The 18,229-nt window shown below is 37.7% G+C and overlaps 2 protein-coding genes across 2 annotated transcripts; both read left to right on the top strand.

The window, feature by feature from the left end:
- The first annotated feature begins 4,787 nt into the window (after positions 1 to 4,787).
- On the top strand, positions 4,788 to 5,729 carry LOC129628542 (olfactory receptor 5AL1-like). The gene has a single exon (XM_055547997.1). The coding sequence runs from the start codon at positions 4,788 to 4,790 to the stop codon at positions 5,727 to 5,729; it is 942 nt and encodes a 313-aa protein (XP_055403972.1).
- Positions 5,730 to 16,464: 10,735 nt separating this feature from the next.
- Positions 16,465 to 17,406, top strand: LOC129628543 (olfactory receptor 5AL1-like). Its single transcript, XM_055547999.1, has one exon. The coding sequence runs from the start codon at positions 16,465 to 16,467 to the stop codon at positions 17,404 to 17,406; it is 942 nt and encodes a 313-aa protein (XP_055403974.1).
- Positions 17,407 to 18,229: the final 823 nt, after the last annotated feature.

Consider the following 18,229-nt stretch of genomic DNA (forward strand, 5'->3'; position numbering starts at 1 on the left):
TGCTCCTTCCTTTGCAGAATTCAAGCCCTGCAAGTCTTTCCTGCACATGGGAATCCTCACTCAGTCCCACTCACTCATCAAAATAAAAAACCTCAAGCCCGGTAACCATTACTGGCTCCTGCTAGCTATGTTTTCAGGTCAGATTGGGAATTCACCTTCCTCTCCCTAGAAAGCCCCATTATGTGAACAAAACTCTTATTATCTTTTCTTCTTAGATGTGTGGTATCATCTGGCTGGCCATCTAAAGCAAGTTGTGAATGGAGTGGTCCATATATTTCTGTGAAATGTCAGTTGAACTATGATTTGTATGTTTTATCTTCTAGATACGGAAGAGAAAGAAATGAATACTATTTTAATCTTTGCAGCCGAACTGAAATGTCAATCATAATATTGATTTGAACATTAATCTCAGAAGGAAGGAATAAAAGTTACTTATGGGGAAAGTAATTTTTATCCAATGGTTTCCAAAAAATAAATACAGGGCCTATAGATGTAACATTTATTTTAAATAAATTTATAATTTTAATATGAAGCCAATGAGACAGACTTCAAGACAATCAAAGCAGACATAGCAACTAATCAAATTTTTTTCCCAAAAGAGATCATTAAAACTTTCCTTTACTCTGGATTCTTTAACTAAACATGGCTGAAAAAGTGATCTACCATTTCAAGGGAAACAGTTTTTCCCCAAGTTACTAAACATTAAATAATTATGTTCTTGTGTGTATAATTATATTATCTTTCAATGTTTGTTAAAAAGGATGTAGTACAGAAAGAAATCTCCCTGAGGGACTACATACACAAAATACAAAGTTGTATCATAAATACCCAGGTAATTTAAAATGTTACTGGCCTCACAAAGATTCCTTTCAGGTACACTGAACTATTTAGGGGTTTGTTGTTGAATTGAATGATGGCATATTGAATATTGAAAGGCATCAGGTTGTAGAAAAATATGTTCAATCCCTTTTTTGGGGGAAACAATTTGGACATACAAAAATATAACTTTTATCCACTTAATCATTTAAGGATAATTATTGACCATCTTCTGTATACTAGGTACAGTTGGCGGTAACGATTAAATTGAATATGAGACAGAAATATTATTGCTTTCCAAAAGGAGTTGAAGCTTAGGATGTGTTATAGATATATTGATAGCTGTCTTCAATATAGTGTGGTTTAAGTATTATTAAGGAATTAGTGGCTGCAAAAATGTATATAAGAGGAGGACTTAAACTGCTTTGAAATCCTCTACGAGGAAGTGATTCAATAGAAGAGAGAAAATTAAGTAGAAGAATAATCAGGCAAATAGAATGATGGCAGAGGAAAAGTGTTCTAGGAAGAGCATAAAGGATGTATAAAATTTTGTCTCATATTTAAATATATACAGCAATTTGGAATACCTGTGACATAGAAACTAGATAAAAAATGTTTCAGGAGGCACCTGATCTGAGATGCAGAAATGAAGTTTTCAAGGGCTATTCTAGAAAGAACTTGAAGTTTATCCAAATGACAATGGGAAGACACTGAAGGATTTCATCAGGACAAAATAAGAATAAAGTTTCTGTAAAATTTCATATAAGCTGATAACTGAGGAACAGAGAACAATGACTGACTGGAGACAAGACTAAAAGTTCGATTTCATTTGCAAAAAAATAAACAAACAAAGCATCATTGTGCTTGGACCAATAAAGCAATAAATATGAGCAGATTTGAAAATTGTGTAAGGGATAAATTGTTAGTGTTGTCATTGTTTAGTCACTCAGTCGTGTCCGACTCGTTGGAGTAGCCCACCTGTAGCCCACCGGGCTCCTCTGTCCATGGGATTTCCCAGGCAAGAATACTAGAGTGGGTTGCTATTTCCTCCTCCAGGGGATCCTCCCAACACAGGCATTGAACCCGCATCTACTGGGTCTCCTGCTTTGACAGGCAGATTCTTTATCAGTAGTAAGGGGGCAAATTGAACATGGGCATGAGGATCAGGAAAGCATAGTAAAAGAAACCGCTCTCTGATTTGGAGAGCAAATGGATAATGGCACTGTTCATTTCGACTCTTTGTGACCCTATGGACTAGAGCCTGCCAGGCTCCTCTGTCCATGGAATTCTCCAGGCAAGAATACTGTAGTGGGTTGCCATTTCCTCCTCCACGGGATCTTCCCTACCCAGGGATCGAACCCACTTCTCTTATGTCTCCTGCATTGGCAGGCAGATTCTTTACCACTAACGCCATCTGGGAAGCCCGTTCATTGTGCTAGGAAATATATATTCCAAGTCTTATGTTTTGGGTCCCATGTGCAGAAATATCAAGTTATTTTCTGTGTGCAATACTTTTGATGAAAGTATTTTTACTTTTGATAAATGGTAATTTCTGAGAGATATTTAGATGTATAAAGCTATAGCAGAAAAAAGATAATTGGAAAATTAATTTATTAATATATTTGCTCATAATCTGCATATAGATGCCTATCCAGCACATAGGATTGGATAACTGATCCAAGAAGGTGCCAAAAAGAGAAGAAGGAGCTTTGGCGAGAACATGAAGAACATGCCTTCTAAAGCATAGTAATAGGAACAGACTCCAAGGTTGAGAATCAAAATGAACAAATAAATTAAAAAGACTGCTTTAGAATGCAAACTTGTATTCAATAGAGTTCAGTGCTACAGTGCTGCGGAAAAATACAGGTTTTATTGGATTTGAAAATAGGGAAATTGATAATAAACATGCGCAGGGAATGTTTTTGTTGTTTTAATGGGAAAGAGAGGTGGATCACACCTTGTTAAGTTATAAATGGAGCTTCCAAGGTGGCACTAGTGGTAAAACAGTCTGCCTGTCAATGCAGGAGGCATAAGAGATGCAGGTTACATATCTGAGTTGTGAAGATCCCTTGGAGTATGAAATGGTAACCCACTCCAATATCTTTGCCTGGAAAATTCCATGGACAGAGGAGCCTTGTGGGCTACAATTCGTTGGATCACAAAGAGCCACTCTAATGGCAGAAAGTGCTTCTTGATGAAGGTGAAAGAGGAGAGTGAAGAAGTTGGCTTAAAACTCAACATTAAAAAAACTAAGATCATGGCATCCAGTCCCAACTGTTCATGGCAAATAGAAGAGGAAAAAGTGGAAACTGGCAAATTTTACTGTCTTGGGCTCCAAAATCACTGTGGACAGTGCCTGAAGCGTTGAAATTAAAAGATGCTTGCTTCTTGGAAGAAAAGCTATGACAGGTCTAGGCGGCATATTAAAAAGCCAAGACATCACTTTGTTGACAAAGGTCCGTATAGTCAAAGCTATCATTTTTCCCAGTAGTGGTGTATAAATGTGAGAGTTGGACCATAAAGGTTGAGTGCCAAAGAATTTATGCTTCAAAGTGTTGTGCTGGAGAAGACTCTTGAGAGCCCCTTAGACTGCAAGGAGATCAAACCAGTCAATCCTAAAGGAAATCAACCCTGAATATTCACTGAAAGGACTGATGCTGAAGTTGAAGCTGCAATACTTTGGCCACCTGATGTGAAGAGCAGCCTCATTGATAAAGATCCTGGTGCTGGGAAAGATTGAGGACAGGAGAAGAAGAGGATGAGATAGGGTGAGATGTTTGAATGACATCAATGACTCAAAGGACATGAATTTGAGCAAATTCTTGGAGAGAGTGAAGGACAGGGATGCCTGGCATGTTGCAGTCCATGGAGTCACAAAGATTCAGATACAACTTAGCAACTGAAAATAGCTATAAATATATTTGAGAAATTGGGGACAGATACCTGTTCCAATAAGTTTGGTTGAAAATTGGTGATGGGAACAGAAAGAGAAAGGAATAACCAAGATAAGTTTTCAAGGGAATGTCAACCCAAATTTAACATGGGAGGAGCTCTTATGTTTATTTTGTCATGTTTTGAGGTGCATGTGAAGTAACCTGAGTCAATACAGTGATAAAGAAAAATCATATTAACTTATCCTCTGCCCTGTTAAGAAAGGATGGGAACAAATTCAGTTGTACCAGTTTTTGAGCATTGAGAATCCACCTTGGATCTGTATCAATCTTCTGTGAAATGAGGTTCTTCTAAATGCTGTCCAAATGGTATTCACTTGGGACCATTTAATACTCAAGATAGAGCTTAAAAACATATACCTTAATTATTTGAAAACATTTTAAAATCTGGAAAATTGTTCATTGATGTGTATTTTCCCAAAAGATACCTAGAAAGTTTCACAATGCAGTTTTCCTAAATATCAATATTATGTATGTACTGAAAAAATAGAACATAAATATAAACAAAATGGAGAAAATTTTAATATTATACCAAACTGGTTCCCTAAAGATACATACTGTTAGTATTTTGATTTTGGACTTACACTTTCCATGCTTGATTTTTCTAATTTTTAATATTCTTGTGAAATGATCAAATGAGTTCTGTGAAAGAAATTTACAACTTAAGAAATTATGTTAATGTATTTACTATCAGAGAAATTTTATATTCTGAATGCTTTTTTTTTCCTTTAAAGAAAAGTACAACACAGGCTTTGCTATTTTATTGATTATAAAATTTTAATTGAAATTCTCCCTTTCTTCTTTTACAGCTTCTTAGTGGAATTTCCCCATATTTTTTACAGTAAATTCACAAGTAAATCTACACATAATTCAGAGCCCTTATCAAGATTCAACTTTAACTGAATTAAGCATAACATCCTGGAGAGCCAGAGATACCTCTCACACTTAATCATTCCTTACGGAGTCAAGATTATTCAGAGTGTGTGCTCTGGTGGAATTTACTGTAGAACTGTTTGTTTCATGGCAGAAAGCAATCATTCAGCAGTTACTGAGTTCATCCTCTTAGGCCTCACGGATAACCCAGAGCTTCAGCTCATTTTCTTTTGTGTTTTATTGTTGATCTACTTGATTACTGTCCTGGGTAATCTTGGTTTGATTGTGCTAATACAAGTGAGTCCTCAACTTCGCACACCCATGTATTTTTTCCTCTGTCATCTGGCTTTTGTGGATTTTTATGGTTCCTCCACCATCACACCAAACACCCTTGTAAACACTTTTCGTGAAATTAAAAGCGTGTCATTTTATGCATGTGCCACTCAAGTGTGTGGCTTTATCACATTTTCAGTTTGGGAATTATTAATGCTGTCGGTCATGGCTTATGATCGGTACGTGGCAATATGCCACCCTTTACTCTATGTGGTTCTTATGCCTAGGAAACTCTGCATCCAAATGGTCACCAGCTCTTATATTTATGGATTCCTGGTGGGATTCATACAAGCAGTGGCTACATTCCACATGGCTTTCTGTGGCCCTAATGTGATCAACCAGTTCTACTGTGATGATGTTCCTTTGATTGCTCTGGCCTGCTCTGATACGCGAGTTAAAGAGCTGATGTTATTAGCCATTGCAGGATTCAATGTCTTCTGTTCCCTTCTCATTGTTCTCACATCCTATGTGTTCATCGTCTTTGCCATCATAAGGATCCATTCGGCTGTAGGGAGACAGAAAGCCTTTTCTACCTGCGCCTCTCACCTGTTTTCTATTACTATGTATTATGGGACCCTCAGTTTTATGTACCTGCAGCCCAAGTCAAGCCACTCACTAGATAAAGACAAATTTGCCTCAGTTTTCTATACTGTGGTGATTCCTATGCTAAATCCACTGATCTACAGCTTGAGGAATTGGGAGGTAAAAAATGCTTTGAGAAAAATAACTGAAAAGATGTATTTGAATAAAAAATAAGAATAATGTTGTTACTAAAGATATGCCGGGTATAGATTTAAGTTCAGTTCAGTCACTCAGTCACGGCCACCTCTTTGCCACCCCATGGACCGCAGCACTCCAGGCCTCCCTGTCCATCACCAACTCCCGGAGTCTACCCAAACTCATGTCCATCGAGTCGGTGATGCCATCCAGCCATCTCATCTTCTGTCGTCTTTTCTCCTCCTGCCCTCAATCTTTCCCAGCATCAGGGTCTTTTCCTTTTTTTTTTTTAATTTAAATTTATTTATTTTAATTGGAGGCTAATTACTTTACAATACAGTATTGGTCTTTTCAAATGAGTCAGCTCTTTGCATCAGGTGGCCGGATTATTGGAGTTTCAGATTCAACATCAGTCCTTCCAAAGAACACCCAGGGTTGATCTCCTTTAGGATGGACTGGTTGGACATCCTACAGTCCAAGGGACTCTCGAGAGTCTTCTCCAACACCACAGTTCAAAAGCATCAATTCTTTGGTGCTCAGCTTTCTTTATAGTCCAACTTTCACATCCATACATGACTACTGGAAAAACCATAGCTTTGACTAGACGGACCTTTGTTGGCAAAGTAATATCTCTGCTTTTCAATATGCTATCTAAGTTGGTCATAACTTTCCTTCCAAGGAGTACGCATCTTTTAATTTCATGGCTGCAATCACTATCTGCAGTGATTTTGGAGCCCAAAAGAATAAAATCAGCCACTGTTTCCACTGTTTCCCCATCTATCTGCCATGAAATGATGGGACCAGATGCCATGATCTTAGTTTTCTGAATGTTGAGGTTTAAGCCAACTTTTTCACTCTCTTCTTTCACTTTCATCAAGAGACTCTTTAGTTCTTCTTCAATTTCTGCCATAAGGGTACAGATGTAGGACATTTAAAATCAAGGCTTGTACAATGATTCAGTATCAATAGGCAGAGGAGCCTTTGTCCTTTGTCACTCAGTTTGCTGATGTCTTATTTCCTCCTTGAAAACAGATATTTTCCTATTTTGTCTTGCATGTAGTAGATACCTCATAAATATTTTAATGGTCTAATTCTAAAAGGGAGATAGAAATTATCCATTGTCTTTGAACATAAAATGTTTTGTCAATAGAGATAAAAAAATAAAACACTTTAAAATCATAATTTTGTCTCATTTCTCCCTAATATTGAGGATTTTGGGCTATCTTGACAGACACAAACTATACAAATAGTATAAACACTGTGTAATTTTTTTCCTCCACATTGAACCAAAGTTAAATATAATACGTTGCTTGGTTAAAGTGTTTTGGTTTTAAAATGTCCGTAAAATGACTTATTATTATATTTACAGTGTTACATTTATATGGTTGTGCATGTTTTGAAAGGCTTTATTTTTTAGAGAAGGTTTATATTTACAACAAAATTGAGAGAGAGATGCAGAGCTTTGGTCTTATACCCCTTACTGTCACAGATGCATAACCTCCCAGTTATCAACACCACTCACCAAAATGGTGCACTTGTTCCAATAGATGAATCTTCATTGATGTATCTTAATCATGCAATGTCCATAATTTACCTTAGGTTTCACTCTAGGTATTGTGCATTCTGTGATTCTGGTCAAATGTGTAATGACTTAATCCCTCATTGCACTTCTGCACAGAGTATTTTCACTGCCCTAAAGGTCCTCTCTGCTCTGTCTATTCATCTTGTCCCCACTGCCCTCACCCATGGCAAACATGGATTTTCTGATCGTCTCCGATGTTTTGCCTTTTCCAGAATGTCATAGAGTTGTAATTATATAGTATGTAGCTTTCTCTGGTTGTCTTTTTTCACTTAGTAACATGCATCTAAGTTTCCTCTGTGTCTTTTCAAAGCTAATAGCTCATTTCTTTTTAGCTTTGAATAACATTCCTTTGTCTGGATGTACCACAGTTTATTTATCAGTTCACCTACTGAAGGACATCTTGGTTGCTTCAAAATTTTAACAATTATGAATAAATCAGCCATAAATATCTTTATGCATATTTTTATGTAGATGCATGTCTTCAAATCCTTTGGATAAATTGTTGATTTGTATGGTAAAAAATGTGTTTATTTTTGTATTAAACAGCCAAACTCTCTTGGTTGAACATTTTAACATGATCATTTAAGCACAGTCCTTTTATGTTCAGCCTGCACTTTAGCTCCACTGATTACTTCTGGGTGCAGTGACATAAATTTTATTCTGCATGATTACTGAGAAATTAATTGCCCCATATTTGTTAATTTATATTAATAGTTTGTGCAGTTTCCCACTGGCGGTAGCATTATCACTGGGCACAGAAGTTCTAAAGATGCCATATGAACCCCTGTGTTTCATATATATTTTTCCTGGCTCCGTTGTGCATGAGTACCCCTAATTTCTTAAGCAAATCAGAGTTGATCACCTTAACTGTCCCACGAAGTCCTTCCTGTCTGCCAGTCTGTTGGTGTGAAGTAGTCAAGGATTCCAGTTTCTCAAAACACTAATTGAACTGTTAGTGCAAATATTTGCCCTCCAGGATGCTCATCCTACAATCCAGAGAGCCTAATATGATAGGAATAGGAGACATAAAATCAGAAAATTGGTCACAGGATGTAATGATAATGATCAATTCTGCTATAACGTGTTTGTTTCCAGACCCATGATCCCATGCTATTAGGGACACCGTAACTTATGTTCTCATCGGTTCATTACCTACAGCGTATCATGGAGGACGGTACGCCAATGCAGCAAAATCATTTTCTGAGCTGGTGACTTGGCTGTGTGGTCAGGTTGCCATTCATAAGTCCAATCAAGCCAACTGAGTCTTGACAGGAGATAATCGGTTAATACCATTATTATATGCCATGGCCATGTCAAACTTTCATTGCTGTGGAGTGAGTGTATTTCTTCTGAGGAAATATTGTATGGCTTATTATTTAAAGAACAAAATGCCCTTTAAACTATTGAAAGATGACACATCCTAAGATAGTGAGTCTTGGGAAGAAAAATTCCTTTTCAATCTATTGATTTCAGTGAGGACGAACTGCTGTTCCGCCCAACATTGAAGGGGTCTGATATAACTGTTGCATCATGTGTTTCTGATTTTTATCTCAAAAGAGCGGTGCCACATGCAGGGCTTGGCATAGGTCTCTGCTTCTAACAGATTGGGCACTCAGCATTGGCAGCAGTAGGAAGGAGCCGTGTTTTGGGGAACATACATGGTCTTCATTCCTGACACTGTGACTATGCTGTCCATGGTGTCCCTGGGGCTGTGAGGCAGAAGGGAAGGTGGTGAGTATGCCTGTGATGGGTTTTCCAACCCTTCTCATCAGTGCAGACCTCTTCTGCAGTAGTTACTCCTTGCTGTTTAGTCACTAAGCCATGTTCTATTCTTTGTGGCCCCACAGACTGGAGCCCACCAGGCTCCTTGTCCATGGGATTTCCCAGGCAAGAATACTGCAGTGGGTTGCCATTTTCTTCTCCAGGCAGTCTTCCTGATCCAAGGATCAAAGTCTTATCTCCTGCTTAGCAAGCAGATTCTTTACCACTGAGCCACCTGGGAAGCCCAGTGACTCCTTGGAAGTTTAAAATAAAAAATAAATCAGCATGCTTTGTGCTTTTCACAAGTTCATCTAAAGTCCTCTTCTTCAAATGCCATGTTCTCGGACACTTGATATCCTCAGTCCATAAACAAGTGTCCAGCACTATTTATCACCATCTATGGGTCAGAGAGTGGCCATGATCTTCAGGCCACAATCTCCCCATTTGAAATGGGGCTTCCCTGGTGGCTGAGACAGTAAAGTGTCTGCCTGCAATGTGGGAGACCCAGGTTCGATCCCTGGGTGGGGAAGATCCTCTGGAGAAGGAAATGGCAAACCCACTCCACTCCAATTTTATTTGGAACCTATTTCTTTGGACCCTCTTAAGCTCCAAATTAAAAAGCAGAGACATTACTTTGCCAACCAAGGTCCATCTAGTCAAGGCTATGGTTTTTCTAGTAGTCATGTATGAATGTGAGAGTTGGACTGTGAAGAAATCTGACTGCTGAAGAATTGGTGCTTTTGAACTGTATTGTTGGAGAAGACTCTTGAGAGTTCCTTGGACTGCAAGGAGATCCAACCAGTCGATTCTTAAGGAGATCAACCCTGGGTGTTCTTTGGAAGGAATGATGCTAAAGCTGAAACTCCAGTATCTGGCCACCTCATGCAAAGAGTTGACTCATTGGAAAAGACTCTGAGGCTGGGAGGGATTTGGGACAGGAAGAGAAGGTGATGACAGAGGATGAGATGGCTGGATGGCATCACCAACTCGATGGATGTGAGTTTGAGTGAACTCTGGGAGTTGGTGATGGACAGGGAAGCCTGGCGTGCTGCGATTCATGGGGTCGCAAAGAGTTGGACACGACTGAGCGACTGAACTGAACTGAACTGAAGCTCCAAATATTATTTGGGACCTCCTAATTTGGAACCTCTAGCTTATTAAACTGTAGCACAGACTGTGTGGGGGTCTGTGTGGCAGAGACAGGCAATATAAAATCTGCATCCCTTGTTCATATAATTTGTTACTAACATCTCAACCTAATTTAACCAGGTTGTAAGCGAATGACTTCCATTTGATGGATTCCTATTGGGCTTGGCTGAAATTTGAGTTGGTGGATCCTGTAATATCCAGCATAGAATAAGCAGCAGATGCTAAATGTTTACTTGCTGTCTTATCATCTGGCACTTAGTTTCTAATAGGGTGCACTAGAACACAGAACACCATTTTATTTCTTCATCAGAAGGTCTGGCTTTTCTCCAAGGCCTGTGCAGTAATGCTGATTTCAGTTTTCCAGAGACTCAAACATCATTGTTTGCCAACACAGATATTTCCAACATCTTTGGATTACTTGCAGAAGCTACTCTTTTTGAGATTAAATAAAATCTGGTAGTCTTTCAAAATATCCAACATGTAGCTGAGAGCTACAGTGCCTGTGACGTGCCTTATTCAATAGAATGCTTAAAAGTGTACAACTTCCAAGGCTAGAACTTTTTTCCAGGGAAATTTTAAATGTTTGAACTCAACCACCATATTTTCATTGGAAGCCCAAGCCAGACACTCATCACATGGACCACATCCAGCTGTCAGCCTCATCAAGTATAATATCAGCCATGTGACTGAGGTCTTCACAGACCATACAGACAGCCTACTGCCCAGCTGACACCACAATGTGAAGAGAGATTGTCCATAGCCCGCAGGATTATGAGAGATAATAAATCATTGTTGCTTCAGGTCTCTAAAACTTGGGGGTTTTCTTTAAAAAAGCTATTAGATAGTTGAAGCAATAGTGATCATAGAATGAATTGCAAAAAACTTTGAAGTGAAATGAACTCTAACAAGAAATCCTGAAGATAGATTTTATGATTTTGACAGAAGGAAAATGTTTAAAATATTTTCCTAAAATAATTGAGGAATGTATTTTAGACACTCATAGCCTTGTTCATGCTGATAGAGCTCTTTTAAACTTTCTTGAATTTCTACCAAGCCTCTAAGAAAAACTACAGAGTTAAATCATTACAGATTGGTTAGAAATAAACTGCAAACAAATATGATGACTTCTGTACAATTTATGTTTAGGGTTCTTTGTCATTTATGCTTTTATTCTACTAGAGAAAATGGTGTTATAAAAACCATAACAGTCTTCCTAGGATAAAATGTTCACATTTAATAATAACTGTTCTTTCTTTGTAATAAGCATTGTCTATGAATTTTTTATCTGTATGTGTTTCTATTTATCACTCTATACATGTGTGGAATGAGGAGAATTTGTTAGAGAGTTTGAAGAAAAGAAATGCTCATTTCTATCTGATTTGCATGCCTTTAAGTGCTATTAGACTTCAGGAAAAAATAAAGTTAATTTTAAATTATTTTCTTCTTTGAACAGAATGTTCAAACAACAGTTTTCTGAGACTGAACTAAATGTGCCTCCAAGCTTCTAAACTCATAGCTTAATTGTTATTCCTTACAACCCAACAGATAATTGAGTGGATTGCAGATGTAGGGCTGGATCTTTGGTGCACTATAAACTATTACTCATTAGCCTTGCAAAGTCCAACAGCAAAGTTAACTCACTGCTTTAATGTGCACTGACTTCTTATAAAATTAAAACTTGAATAAGGCTCATGTGCATGTATGCGTGCTAAGTCACTTCAATAGTGTCTGACTCTTTGCGACCCTGTGGACCGTAGCCCACCAGGCTCCTCTGTCCAAGGGATTTTCCAGGCAAGAATACTGAAGTGGGTTACCATGTCCTTCTACAGGGTATCTCCCGACCTAGGGTTTGAACTCCTGTTTTTTATGTATCCTGCGTTGGCAGGAGAGTTCTTTACCACTAGTGCCCCTGCAAACCCCAATAAATCTCATACTAAAGCATAAAAAGTAAATAAAAACAGTTAAACTTTTCTGAGTTTTTTTCCCACATGTTAAAATAATCTTTGCTAGTAATTATTAATGTTTTATTTTACTTAGATTCAGCAGAATGATCTGAAACATCAAGTGATCAATCCCTGTGTGTTAAGCAAACTGAGTCCCAAAAGATCAGCCATAATGATTGTTTATGCTGTGAGACATCATTACATTGTTTTGTTCAGAAATTGCTTAAAATTATGCAACACAGGGAACACATTCTGGAGGGACCAACGAATAATACAAATTATACTCACTACAGTTAAATAATGTTAAATTTTGATGACATTCACAGAGTTTGCCACAAGGTATATTGGACACCTTTTTGGTTTCATTTTGGGTTGCTCAGAGGCAGCAGGCAGTGAGGAAAAATCAAGGTAACTGAAGTAGTAGAAAAGGGTTTAGGGTAACACAAAACTTGTATTTATGTGCCCCATTATTCTACTAGTATATTTGAATTTTCTAAACAGTGCTAGCTCCTACAAGGTTTGGGGGAGATGAAAAATAACTATCTGTTTTTTCAAAAATTTGAAATTTAGATTATTTTACAAAGTAATTAATAGTTTCATTCAATGAATGAATTGTTAGACGTAACACTTGAGAAGTGATGAGACACCTCTAGGAAGAAGTGAAATTTCACCCGAGATCTGATGGATACATAGAAAGATAAAGCCAACTAGATTGTGAAGACAGAAGGAAGTGTTTCTGCTTCAACTATGTACAAAATTCATGATCACATCTGAGAAACCGACAGTACTCATGATGGCTGAAGCCTGGGAATTACATGAAAACGCCACAAGAAGTGAGACTACTTTGAAAAGAAGGGGTTGCTTATCAAAGGTTAAGTTAGCCAATCTTTGGGACTCTATCCTATGTCAATAGGAAATAGTAAGCTATGATTTGCATGTTAGAAAGTACACTCTAGTTACAATGAACAGAGAAAGGATGAATAAGATAAATGTTTGGACAATAATACAGTAAGTTGTGATAGAGGCTTAAATTTCAAGTAGACAGATTTGGGAAAAAATAGGTTAAATAATTAGTATGTTCAATATCTAATTTTTATCAGTGGAGTTTAGAAAGATATATGAAGTATATTTTCTTGGCTTTGTGCCTGAATAACTGACTGGAAGATGACACCACTTACTGAGTTAGAAAATGCACGCTTCAAAGCAGGCGAAAATATAGGATGGTTTTTGAATTGCTGAATTCTCTTTTGAGCATGCTATATTTAGGAACTTTAGGAATACCTAAATGAAGTTGTCTGTGAATCTCTTGAATACATACCTAGAGATCAGAGGTGAAATCTGGCCTAGAAATTTAGACTTTTGTGACACAAAAGTGGCAACCATCCCCAGAACATTTGATGAGAGCTTCAGAAGAGTGTGCAAAAAATGACACAGGATGGCTTAGGAACGAAATGTAAAGTAATGCTTTAATTAAAACATAAACACAGGGTGAGTGGAGCCACAAGAAGAGTAAACATGGACAGAAAGATGGAATTCTGATGACTTGCAAACCAAACCAAACCAAAACAATGGTTTTCATGAAAAGTAATGTCAATGATATCTGGGGCTACATAGACAACATAAAAGAAGTCTCCATTGCCTATGGAAGAAGGAGATAGTTTGTGAACTTGGAATGAGTAATTGTATAACAATTATGGTGAGAACAATTTCAGAATACAAGTTGATATATAAATGCTAAAAATAAAGCAAATGACTCTCCAGGATGTTTAGTACTGAAAGAAAGAAGAGGACAGTGGTTGATGGATAAAGGAAAAGGAAAAGAAGTCACAGGTCATTAGTAATGATTTCAGCATGTATCTTGTTTTTAAACTGATGGGGAAGATCAAATAAATTAGTAGAGGATGAACATATGGGATGAACAAAACAGCTTGGGAACCAAAATATTAGTTTATACATTAGAAAGAGAACTTGTATGTTGTGAATAGTCATTGTGGCAATTGATCACAGAGTCTAAGCTGTTTAGGGTGAGCATTGAATAAAGGAGGCAATGGTAGGTAAAGAATACTTAGTGTTAAAGTGATTGAGTGGATACATAAAAGGTTGTAGTGTCATAACTGATGTGAAAGGAAAGTTCCGAAAGTTGTGGTCATAGGATAAGTTTTTGATTTTGGATAGCTACTATTTTATCAATTGTCACATAAAGCAAGCTTCAAAATGGAATCATGGTAGTAGGATGCTCAAGTGGAATAGCAGTGGGGTCCCTGATTCCAAGATCAAGGATCTAAGAAGCCAAGGTATGAAATAAGTGGTGTTCATGACGCTGATGGCAAATTTGTGGAAGATAAACATGATGGCATCAGTACCTGAGCCTTTAGTGAATAAGAGGGAGCGACCTGGATGCATATGTGATGACAGTGAATATGGGGACAAGCCTCTAGGCATCAGAGAAGTGTACCTGAATGCAAGGCATAGCAAAAAACAGGAAAGAATGTCCCAGCATGAACAGTGCCTTATTTCACCTGCCAGATTTAACATATGTGGATAGTTTCAAATGGAACAGCCTTTTGAAACCTGGAGAAAAATACATTTCAAGGATGATCCAAGTTTCAGTTTAAAGAGAGGAAAGTAAAATGACTGAAGATATTGGTGAGTTTGGTAACGTCAAAGCAAGAGCTACACAGACTCCAACGCATCAGAGAAATATAAGTACTAGAAAAATTAACAGCCAGGAAAGGTAATGATCTGAGATCACAAGTCAATGGAAAAAGACCTCAAAATATTGCAAAAAGAATAAGCTACAGTCATGGGTGTAATGGGATTGCACAGTCTTTTCTTTTGAGAACAAGCCTAAATCTGAATACTATTAATACTGATGGAATGAAAAACCATGTGTGCATGCTCGGTCATGTCTGACTCATGGACGGTAGCCAGCCAGGCTCCTCTGTCCATGGGCTTTTCCAGGTAAGAATACTGGAGTGATTTGCCATTTCCTCCTCCAGGGGATCGTCCAACACAGGGATACAAGCCTTGTCTCCCCCATCTCCTGCATTGGCAGGAGGATTCTTTGCTACTACGCTGCCATGTGGGAAGCCCACTTTTTTTTTTTTTAACTGAGGAAGTTCTTTTATTTATTTATTTATTTAAATATAAATTTATTTATTTTAATTGGAGGCTAATTACTTTACAATATTGTATTGGGAAGCCTATTTTAAGAGCTAAAATTTGCTCACTTAACACATACTGCATGAAAGGCACTATTTTAAGCACTTAAGGTGGACAAACTTAGAGATCGCCTTTCCAAAATTTTCTGATTAATGGGGAAATTCTTGCCTCTATGAAAAGAGTTCATTTCTATAAACTATGAACTGAGGTCAGGGAGTCCAGAACTAGTTCATGAGCTATTTTGCTTCACCCCACACTAATCATGAAATAGCAAGAGGGTTTAAGCTCCCACTCTCAGCTTCCATCTGAAAATGAAGATGATAGCTTATCACCAGTTGATAGGGTTGATGGAAAGATGATCTGAGATGAAGTAGTAGAAAAATTTTAAAAATCAAACATATCTGCTCAAATGAAGATCATTAAAAGCTGTTTCTTTTAATAAGCCAGAAACCGGTTTTTAGTTCTACAAAATTATCTTGATTTTTTCTTCTCCTGTTTTGCATTTAGATGTTAGGAGCCACCTGATAAATATGTTTTCTGAATTATTTTAATGTAATTTTAATCATCCCATGCATATTTCAGCAAAAGCAAGACTATCTATGTTTCTAAGGGCTTTTCTCCCTTTACTTCCCAAATATTACCTAGTAATTGAAAGAAAACTAGAAATCATAGTAAGAGAACAAAATAAAATAAAAATCATCCTGAACAGTTGATATAAAGATGGTCAGAATTTAAAATTACCTTTCACACTACCCCTTCTGAAATTATTTTTTAATTTATTGTTTTCTGTTAATTAACAATTTTCAAAGAATTATCATTTTTGTTTGAAGTATTTCAATAATTTAAAAAATATTTGTGCTCAAATAACTGTCTTTATTTTCTTTTATTAAAAATAGATAAGAAATTATTCAATTATGTTAGATTTTAAATATTATGCCATGTTTCTATCTTTCCAAACCCCACAGAATTTCATACTTTGGAAATTCTGCCGAGAACAAATCACTTCATTCTGAAACCAGAATTTGCATGGAGAGTCTCCTTTGAATGTGCAACATAAGATCAGGGTAGATCAGAATCAGTTCCCAACATCTGCTTGATTATCTCTAAGGGAGACAAGAATACTCAGACTGTGTGGTCTAGGGGTTTTATTGTTAAAAACAAAAGTTAAATCTCTACCATGGCAAAAGGCAATTATTCTGCAGTGTCTGAGTTTATCCTCTTGGGACTCACAGATAATCCAGAACTTCAAGCCACTCTCTTTGGTGTGTTCCTAGTAATCTATTTTGCTAGTGTCCTGGGTAATCTTGGTTTGATTGTGCTAATACAAGTCAGCCCACAGCTTCACACACCCATGTATTTTTTTCTCAGCCACCTGGCTTTTATTGATTTTTCTTTTACTTCGTCTGTCACCCCAAACACCTTGGTGAATTTCCTGTGTGAAGTTAAAAGTATAACATTTTATGCATGTGCCATTCAGGTGTGCTGCTTCATCACATTTGTAGTTTGTGAACAGTATTTGCTCTCAATCATGGCCTATGACAGGTATGTTGCCATTTGCAACCCTTTACTCTATGCCATCCTCATGCCTACAAAGCTCTGTAATCGGATCATTGCTAGCACATATATTTATGGATTCATTGTGGGTCTTGTGCAGACAGTCGCAACATTCCTCTTGTCTTTCTGTGGCTCCAATAGGGTCAACCACTTCTACTGTGATGACGTTCCCTTGGTCGCGCTGGCTTGCTCTGACACTCATGTCAAAGAGCTGATGCTGTTAATCATTGCTGGGTTCAACACCCTTTGCTCTCTACTGATTGTGATCATTTCTTATATCTTCATCCTCTTTGCCATTCTGAGAATCCGTTCTGCTGAAGGAAGGCAAAAAGCCTTTTCTACCTGTGTTTCCCATCTCACCTCCATCACCATATTTTATGCAACAATCATTTTTATGTACCTCCTGCCCAATTCAAGCCATTCTCTGAACACAGATAAATTTGCTTCGGTGTTCTACGTGGTAGTGATTCCCATGTTAAACCCATTGATCTACAGCTTGAGGAATCAGGAAGTAAAGAATGCACTGAAGAGAATTATAGAAAAGTTCCATTTGGCTATCAAATAACTGAAAAAATCAAGGACAGGGAGGAATCAGAGGACTTGGAGTTGTGGCTTATCTAGAGTCAAAATGCTGATAAATGATAGGGTCAAATTCCTCACTTCCAGTGTTCATATTTACTCAATATGTCTTACCCACTCTGTCATTCTTGGTGATTTACACATGAAAGGCATTTTGTAAATTTTGAGGTGTTAAATTTAAAAGGAGAAAGAGACAGACAAACAAGGAAAGACAGCGAAACAGAGATAGAGATATCTTCAGTTCAGTTCAGTTGCTCAGTCGTGTCCGACTCTGCAACCCCATGAATCGCAGCATGCCAGGCCTCCCTGTCCATCACCAACTCCGGGGTTCACTCAGACTCACGTCCATCGAGTCAGTGATGCCATCCAGCCATCTCATCCTCTGTCATCCCCTTCTCCTCCTGCCTCCAATCCCTCCCAGCATCAGAGTCTTTTCCAATGAGTTAACTCTTCACATGAGGTGGCCAAAATACTGGAGTTTCAGCTTTAGCATCAGTCCTTCCAAAGAACACCCAGGGCTGATCTCCTTCAGAATGGACTGGTTGGACCTCCTTGCAGGTATCTTAGAGATATCTTAACCTGTTTGAAAAGACATCTTTATGATTAAAGAAATGGAACATCGGGCATAGTGCCTTTATCTGAATTCTGTGTCATATGGGTCATACTAAGATAGACCAACATTTGGTATCTTATATTTCAAGTTTGCTGCATAGATAATCTGGAAAAAAGGCAAAGATTAATAGCAAGATTTTTTTTTTCCAACAGGCTGAATAATCTTCCTAACACTCCTCTACTTGCATTCAGCTCAA

The sequence above is a fragment of the Bubalus kerabau genome, chromosome 15, assembly GCF_029407905.1.
Source record: "Bubalus kerabau isolate K-KA32 ecotype Philippines breed swamp buffalo chromosome 15, PCC_UOA_SB_1v2, whole genome shotgun sequence".
NCBI lineage: Eukaryota > Metazoa > Chordata > Mammalia > Artiodactyla > Bovidae > Bubalus > Bubalus kerabau.

Bases quoted from the DNA above. Each gene is read 5' to 3' on its own strand.
- LOC129628542 (XM_055547997.1), top strand. From the start codon at position 4,788: ATGGCAGAAAGCAATCATTCAGCAGTTACTGAGTTCATCCTCTTAGGC.
- LOC129628543 (XM_055547999.1), top strand. From the start codon at position 16,465: ATGGCAAAAGGCAATTATTCTGCAGTGTCTGAGTTTATCCTCTTGGGA.